This window comes from Onychomys torridus, chromosome X, assembly GCF_903995425.1.
Source record: "Onychomys torridus chromosome X, mOncTor1.1, whole genome shotgun sequence".
Classification (NCBI taxonomy): domain Eukaryota; kingdom Metazoa; phylum Chordata; class Mammalia; order Rodentia; family Cricetidae; genus Onychomys; species Onychomys torridus.
In genome coordinates this window covers 106,589,179-106,597,873 of record NC_050466.1, presented here as the reverse complement: position 1 = coordinate 106,597,873, position 8,695 = coordinate 106,589,179, and the positions used below count along the sequence as shown (strand labels likewise).

General features: G+C 37.6%; 1 protein-coding gene across 1 annotated transcript; it reads right to left on the bottom strand.

The window, feature by feature from the left end:
• Positions 1-637: 637 nt before the first annotated feature.
• Pabpc5 (poly(A) binding protein cytoplasmic 5) lies at positions 638-2,680 on the bottom strand. Its single transcript, XM_036175199.1, has 2 exons — positions 2,576-2,680; positions 638-2,002 (listed from the first exon to the last, which is right to left on the bottom strand). Exon 2 carries the CDS (start codon positions 1,851-1,853, stop codon positions 705-707), a length of 1,149 nt encoding a protein of 382 aa, XP_036031092.1. The 5' UTR covers positions 1,854-2,002; positions 2,576-2,680; the 3' UTR covers positions 638-704.
• Positions 2,681-8,695: the final 6,015 nt, after the last annotated feature.

The following is an 8,695-nucleotide window of genomic DNA, read 5'->3' as shown; positions in this document are numbered from 1 at the left end:
TTTGAAGAGCCATTTATCAATGCAACAGTTCCTAAAAGCACTGGTTGCAAAACAAGAGCATGGCATTAATAAAAACCACTTCCAATAATTAGTCAAAGATACTAACAAATGTGTAGTATGTTCCCATATATTTATAAAGGAAAACTAATACAAATAAATAAAGAAAAGAATTTGCATATAATTTTAGAGAATATTTAAAAATATTCCTTTTAAGTAATAATTTTAAATGCAGTAATTTTAAGTGACTCATATACATTTCCCCATTCTTTGATGAATTTTCAAAAAAGCAAGTGGTGACTTTTCATTATGCTAAATTCAAAATAAGGACAATGCTAAGAATAAGTTCATGGAAGAAATTAAATTAATATTATGGTAATAAAGACAGAAATATAATGAATTGCCTCATTTAGGCAATTTAGAAAAATTGAAGAGGAATAAGCTTTTCTCTGAATTCCTAAGGATAGAGATTATGTAAAAAAAAAAAAAAACTACAAAATGACAATTTTACATTAAAAAATTATGTTCTTCACTAAAATGAACAAGATTTTCTATGTACCCTTTCCAAAATAAGGTTTCACACACACACACACACACACACACACACAACAAAACCAACCAAACAAAAAACAACAAACACCTGTGAATTTGCAGAAAATCACCCTGTGTTACAAAGGAGCTTAAGTTAAGTACCCAACAGCTAGAGCTCACCACCTGTGCCTGGCTTGGCCCAGAGTGACATTCAGTGGCTTAGATCCTACTATACGACCATTCATCTCATCCACTGCTTTGGTAGCCTCCTCAAAAGAAGAGAAGAAGACGACCCCAAACCCTTTGCCTTGTCCCACTTCCATCATCACTTTGGCTCGACTAATAGATCCAAATGAAGAAAATTCTTCCTTCAGTGTTTCATCATCGATGGTCTCATCCAGGTTCTTAATGTAGATAGGCACTCCTGGAGGCCTACTTTTTTCTTTTAATTTCAGCCTTTCAAATCTCCGCCTTAACTCAGCCAAGCGTTCAATTTTCTTCTGTGCTCTCCCTACATATAGGGGTTTCCCGTCTATTAACTTACCATGCAGGTCTAGCACAGCTTTTTGGGCAGCTTCATGTGTCTCATATCTTACAAATCCAAAGCCTTTCGATTTCCCACTGCTATCTCTTAGTACTTTAACACTCTCAGTTGGCCCACATTCACTGAACAGTTTCTTTAGTTTGTCGTCATCCATGTCATCTCCCAAGTTTTTCACGAAAACATTAGTAAAGGTTGCTCTATCCCTGGTTCTGACTTCAGCTGCTCTCTCTTCAGGAAATTTGAATCGGCCCACATACACCTGGCGGTTGTTGAGTCGAACTCCGTTCATGTGCCAGATAGCCCTATTGGCAGCAGCAAGGCTATCGAAATGAACGTAGGCATAACCCTTAGAACCATTGTCATCACACACGACTTTACAGGAAAGAATGTTCCCAAAAGCAGAAAATAAATAAAATAGGGCCCTATTGTCTATGGATTTATCCAAGTTTTTGATGAATATATTTCCAACTCCAGACTTTCTTAAGCGGTCGTCTGGCTGTGACCACATGAGGCGAAATGGTTTACCATTAATTAAATCAAAATTCATTGTGTTCAAGGCCCACTCAGCATCTGCAGGAAAGCGGAAGTTAACATAACCATAACCCAGGGGGTTGCGGGTCACCGGGTCACGGCAGATTCTAGTGAAGCGTAGAGGGCCAGCAGGTCTGAATTTCTTATAGAGCATGTCTTCTGTGACATCAGGGCCCAAGTCACCCACATACAGGGCAGCTTTGAGGTACTTCTTTTTCTTGCCAGCAGTATTAGGTTCCCCACTCCCCATCTCTGAACACTTAGAAGAGGATCTCTTGGGAGAGGGGGAGGTGGCGCCTTTCTCTAATCTAGGGGCCAAACAGCTGTTCTTGAACAGAAACAAACCAAGGCAGGCGAAGGGAAGCTAAAAGCAGACTCAGATCACTGTTGAGGCTGAGGCTGAGAAAATGAAGTTCAGAAACAGCTGGTCAGCAGGCTCAGAATAAATGTTATCAGACAAAAAGGCAACCCAAAAAGCAGTCTGTTCTCCCTAAGAGGACTTACAGGTTTTCACCCCTTCAGATTTCAAATTGGTTTCAAAAGCCTGCATTAAGAATGTAATATCCCCTTTCCCGTTAAAACTAAAGAAATCATCAAGGATCTGGCTGGCTCCCCACATCCAGCTTTGGCAACAGAGGCCTCCTTGGGACTGGATTTCTGAAAAAAACAATAAACAAAAAACAAACAAACAAAAAAACCATAGGCCCCGTAGCTCCTGTGGATTTAAAATGCCAGATGCCAGCAATCCCTTGCAGGGGCCAAATGTGTATATTCCTCCCCCAGCCAGGGTCAGGCATGCTGTGTGCTCACTAAGGCCGCTCAGCGTCAGTGAAATGGCACACAAAACACTTGGTGCGCTGGGTTCGGTAGGCAGGCTGCTGGGAGCGGATCACATAGAGAGACAGACACACAGACACACGCATAGGGAACCGGAGACCGCCCAGATCCCCAAGATGCCCACTGGGTACGGACCGAGTGAGGCGCGGTGATTTCTGCAGTCTGAGGCTATCCGCAGGTCCGGAGGGATTGACTGGCAGCCGTGCTGTAGTTCTGCTCTGACGCGAGGCGAGTCTAGACAGATGCTGGGCGGAGTCAGCAGAGGAGGTCAGATGCGCCAAAGGCAAACACAGTGTGGACCCATATACAAGGGTTGCTTCCTGCCAGACAGAGCAACCAAGAAACCAAGGGACCAAGATCTTATAGCTCTGCTAGGGAGGGCAGGGCGGGCGGGGCGCTAGGAAACCCGGAACCTTGCTAAGTAACTTCCCGCTTGAGAGAGAGAGAGAGAGAGAGAGAGAGAGAGAGAGAGAGAGAGAGAGAGAGAGAGAGAGAGAGAGAGAAGAGAGAGAATAGCTATCTCAAATCTTCACATAGTAGCCTATAATATGAAGAGTAGTTACTTTGTATCAATCAAAATTTTTAAAGTGGATGAGCAAAAACATGAAATTTAAAACACATATCATTACTTAGGTTTGGTTTGGATTGCTTTTCTTTCTTTTTTTTTTTTTTGAGTTTATAATTTAAACATTTCTCCCTTCCATTCCCTATATACAAACCCTCCCATATACCCTTCCCCACTCTTTCAAAGTCCTGGCCTCTTTTTTCAATAATTATTAATTTATGCATATATATACATATTTATACATATATATTCCTCAATATAACCTGTTAAGTCCTTATAATGTTTCTGAATGTATGTTTTCAGGGTTGTCTGTTAGGTATTGGACAAATAATTGGTGTGTTTTTTCCTTAGGAATACCCTATTTCCGGATGCCAGCTTTCCTTGGTTATCTATAGTTCTGGGTAGAGTTGAAGCATTGTGGCTTAACTCTAGTATAAAGGAAGTTCCTTGCAGAAGCTTTCCCCCTACTGCCCATATGGTAATTAGACATTGTGCTAGGAGCTTTATGATAGGACCATGATTCTACATATGATAACTAAGAGTGTAGTAGGAGCCTTATGATAGGAGTATGCTGTTTAATGCAAATTAGGTAATGCCCCAGCCATTGTCCCCATCCTTTAAATTTCTCCTCTCTCTAGAATAAAGTTGAGCTGACTCACTGAAGCTGGCTCCCAGAGAGATAACTCCATGTTCATAGGCCAAATACAAAGCTCTCTATCACCTCTTCTGACCCTTTGTCCTCATGGACTGGTGCCCAACCAATCTTGAAGAAAAAGAAGACCTTAAAATATCTGGCTGGAGTTTGTGAAGGTCTTCTCCATGCTATTACAATAGCTTTGTATTCATATATGCAATTTTCCTGTTATGCCTGGAAAATACTGTTTCCTTGAAGTTATCCACCACCTCCAACATGAAGTGTCCACCACTCTTTGAAGATCTTTGAGTCTTGGTGTAAGGACTATGAAATGTATGTTCTATTTAGAACTGAGAAATTCACAGTCTCTAATTCTTTGTACACTGAATATTGAGGCATCCCAGTATTAATTTCTAGCTCCTACAATGAGAAACTTCTCTGATGATGGTTGAGGGATGCTCTGATCTATAGTTATAGTAACAAGTCATTAAGAGTTATTCTTTGTTTTGTTGTTGTTGTTGTGATGTTTTGCTTGTCTCTAACAAATAAAGCTTGCCTGGAGATCAGAGGGCAGAGCTAGCTACTAGTTAACCATAGAGTCCAGGCAGTGGTGGCACACACCTTTCAACCCAGCATTTGGGAGGGGGATACAGGAAGTGACATGGCTGGCCTGAGAGAGGAAGTAATAAGGCAAGGCAGAGACAGAAGCTTGGCCCTTTTCAGGCTAAGGATTTGGTGAAGTAGTAAGTGGCTGTGGCTTGCTCCTTCATCTCTCTGATCTTTCATCATTTACCCCAATCTCTGACTGCAGGTTTTTATTATTAAGACCAATTAGAATTTGTGCTACAGTTTTTTGTTTTTTTGTTTTGTTTTTTAAGACAATATCTCTAAGGAGATATTGACAATTGGTAGCTGCTAGGAGAGGGAGAATTAGCCTTTTCTAATTATGTGAAACCTTATACGTACATTACATACCAGGACAGGCTCTACTCCCAGGACTAACTGGGCAACAGAAACTAGACTCAATGGGGAAAAATAAAAGAGAAAACTTCAGAGATGTGTTGAAATGGATAGGAGATTATGGAAAATGTTGGGGTATATATGAAAATTTCCATGAATTGAGAAAATATTTGAACTCATAAAATAGAAAATATGAATTATATTTATCTATAGATTTAAAAAATAAATTTAAAAATAAGCAGATGATGTAGAAAAAAATTCTTTTTTTCCTGACATACAAATGAAAGAAAATGAATTAATGTTACATTCATATTTTTAGAGTATTATATAAATTCTTTCCCCCAAATGTTTTTGATCCACAAATCTCTATCATATAAATATGAATACTTAGTACTCAATAAAATTCTGTGAAAGGTTGTAGGATTCTTTTGAATATCCCTGCCTATTGATTTACATAGTATGTAATAGTCACTATGTACATATTTTATGCAATACACATTATGTAATCAATCTTATTTCATCTTGTTATATATAATAGTAGTTATAATAATTACAGATTATATTTTTCAGTTTAAATATATCATCCCTTTTCATTAGGTCTCTGAATTCCTTTGTATTTTTCCATTGGTTAGTATTTGTAGTATAGTCTGAAAGAGAAGATTCTTTCAGAATAATAAAATGAAACTGTATTTCTTCTATTTGTTTTTGAATGATTATGATATGTTATGCTGGATTTTCATAACCAAACTGTCTTAATAAAATGATGAAATTTTATATTAGTATTTTATTATAATTATGTATTTCCTTAGTGTTCCCTTTAAACTAATTGTAGTACAAATGATATCAGAAAGCCTCAATAGTATTCTTGATAAATGACCACATGAAAACTTCCAGAAATTTAAAGTAAACTAATCCAAATGATCAGGGGAGAAAACTCACATTCAAATTAATGTGATTGTCATTAGCTTGGTAAAATTATTCATTATTTTTATAATCACAGTATAAACATAAATATTTCTTATTGATTTGGAGTAATACCTAAGCTCTAGAAACACAATACATTTAAAGATATTGAAATTTAAATAGAATTGCTAATCTAATCTAGTATTCTTTTTTATTTTAATATTATAACATAATTAAATATTGATCCCCTCTATTCCTCCCTCCCAACCCTTCCATATTCCCCAATTTGCTCTCTTTCAAATCAATGGCCTCTTTCTTTATTGTTATTGCATTCATATATATCATATTCCTTTGTTGTTCATAGTTCTTTGTGTTTTGATGAGATCTTGTAGTATGTTCCTCTCCACTTTGGCATGTCTACTTATGTTGCTTTTAAAGGATATATGAATTCTTGTAATTGACTAAAGTGATCTCATTGTAACTCCAATTTTCCTCTAATTTATTTTCATAAACTTTTGTCTTAAGAGTAGAATGGCACTTGCTTAAATTGCATTAAGTTGAAGTACCATTAAGACTAATAGTTATTCATTACTAATGAGGAACTTTCCTCTTGGTCTATTTATTTACCTATTTGTGGCTCCAATCATACTGAAATGACCATTAGAATGTTTACATATATTACTTCTAAATTGAAATGAGCTCTGTTTCAATTTGATTTCTAACACCCTTTTGAGGTACATTGTATTTTTCACTATGTTCCACTCCTGTGCATGCTTGAATACTAGTTCATACTAATTTAGAACATAGAGATAAAGGTGCTATATACATTTTGTTGCTAAACTGTTTTTGTCTGTTCTGGTTCCAAGGCTCAGTACAGTCAGTGTATTTGCAATGATTACTTGAGATATAAAAAATAAAAATAAAACAAAACAAAACCAAATATCACTAAGAAAATTAGTGACTTTGTCTTTTTTTCTCATTAGGAAGACTTAAAAGCTCTCTTTACTAATTCTTTTTACATTTCTTACAACTTCACACATGCATATGTTGTGTGCATTCTTTTATCCCCTCTCAATCCTGTTGATCTTCTCCTAAACTGTTATAGTCTCCAATTTTCATGGATTTTTAATTTTTACCTACATCTTGAATATGAAATCACATTCACCATGTTATCATAATCATAGCAGCCATGTCATATCCAGAAAGATAGTGATTCATGGCAGTTTTGCCATGCTCTGGTTCTTACATTCTTTTCATGTCCCTATTCTTTGTTATCCCATAAGAGTTGGAGCAGGTGACAAAGGTGTTCCTAATAGTGTTGAATACCCAACAGCCACTAATTCTTAACACTTTGACCGATTAATCTTTACCCAACACCCACCATAAAAAAAGATTCTGTGACTAAGGCTAAGAGAAAGGAACTGCTTTGTATGTACAAACAACAACCAAGCACCAGGCTGAGCTCCAGGAGTCCAGCCAAAGAGAGAGAAGAGGGATTATCTGAACAAGGGGATCAAGATCATGATAGGAAAACCCACAGAGACAACTGGACCAAGCTTGTAGGAACTCATGAACTTTAGATCAACAGCTGGGAAACGAGACTAGTCCCTCTGTATATGGTGATACAGTTGTGAAGCTTGGTCTGTTTGAGGGGCCCCTGGCAGCAGGATCAGCCTTGCTCAGCTTTGATGCAGGGAGGAGGAGTTTGGTCCTGCCTCAACTAAAAGTACCAGGGCTTGCCCACTCCCCACTGGAGTCATTATTCTTTTGTAGGAGAAGATGGGGGTCAGGTGTTTGGAAGAGCCTGAAGGGGAGTGTGAGGAGGGATGAAAGGGGTATCTGTGGTTATTATGTAAAATGAATAATTTTAAATAAAAATGAAAACAAACAAACAAAAAAGAAGGCTATTTGACTTCTGAATGATGTCCATCCCACAAAGCATCAGAGGTAGACTCCCTTTTAACCCCTGCAGCCTCAATGGCCATAGGTAGTGGACCATATATATTCTGTCACATGTTGTAGGCTTCAAATACTATTAAAAAGAGTTTTGTTAGCCATAGAAGATTTATGCCATTATTTCAACAATGGGAATATTGTACCTAGAAGTTCAGAACTATAGCATGAAATGTCCGCAGCTAGGCAAAGCCATTAATGATTTCTCTCCAGCCACACCATACATAGTCTTGTTCAGTGCTATGAGTACTAGCTAGCAAAGAGGAAGATGCCAACTCAGCTCAAACTTGACATCTTTGTTTTATATCTAAAGTGTGCTTGTTAAACAATGGAATCTTACTATCCAGTTTTTCTGTGAAAACAAAAATAATGTCAATAACCTGAACAGTTTGAGAATCCTCTGATATTTTCCTAACTAACAATGTATAGGAGGCTATCACATATCTGATACTGTGAATTTGGTTGACAAAAATATGGAGTCTGGGAGTGGTATTATTCATATATTCAGGTTATTTCTGTTCAAACTATTTTCTAGAAGATTTTGATGCCTTTTATTATTGAAAAAAATTATTTCATACAATATAGTCTAATAATAGATTCCCCTCTCCTCAAGCCCCCCAACATAGCCTCCCTACCTGCTGACTTACTTCACTTGTAGAGCTATGCAGAAGAAAAAGGCAGTAAGATTAGAAAACAGAGATTATGAATGACTCCAAGGAAAAAAACATCCTACAGATACTACATGACTTATGCACATATGAACTCACAGAGACTGTGACAGTATGCACAGGTTCCAGTCAGATGATGTCTCAGTACTGAGAGAGGAAAGTGGACAGGGACTTCCACCCCTAACCAAGAAGATATCTGTAATTAATACAGATGGAGAGTCACTGGGGTTATTAACCATATTTAAGAGCAGGTCGATCAGTAGATGGCCAACACAAAGCAAACTTAATGGTATTTTTGTGGGTCTTTTGTAAATTTCACTTTTATTTTTAATTATATGTGTGTTTGGGGAGGGAGATAAAGATTGTGCATGTGAAGGCAGATTAGTACAGTCATAGCTGAGGTAAGAAGAAGGTATTGAATCCCCTGTATCTGGAGTTACAAGCAGTTGTGAGTATGTGTTGTGTTTCAATGTCCTCCCATAAGACATCTCCTTCCCAATCACTTCAGATACATTTAGAATTTCTCCCTTCCTTCCTCCTCTACTCCACAGACACAACCTTCAAACGAAACC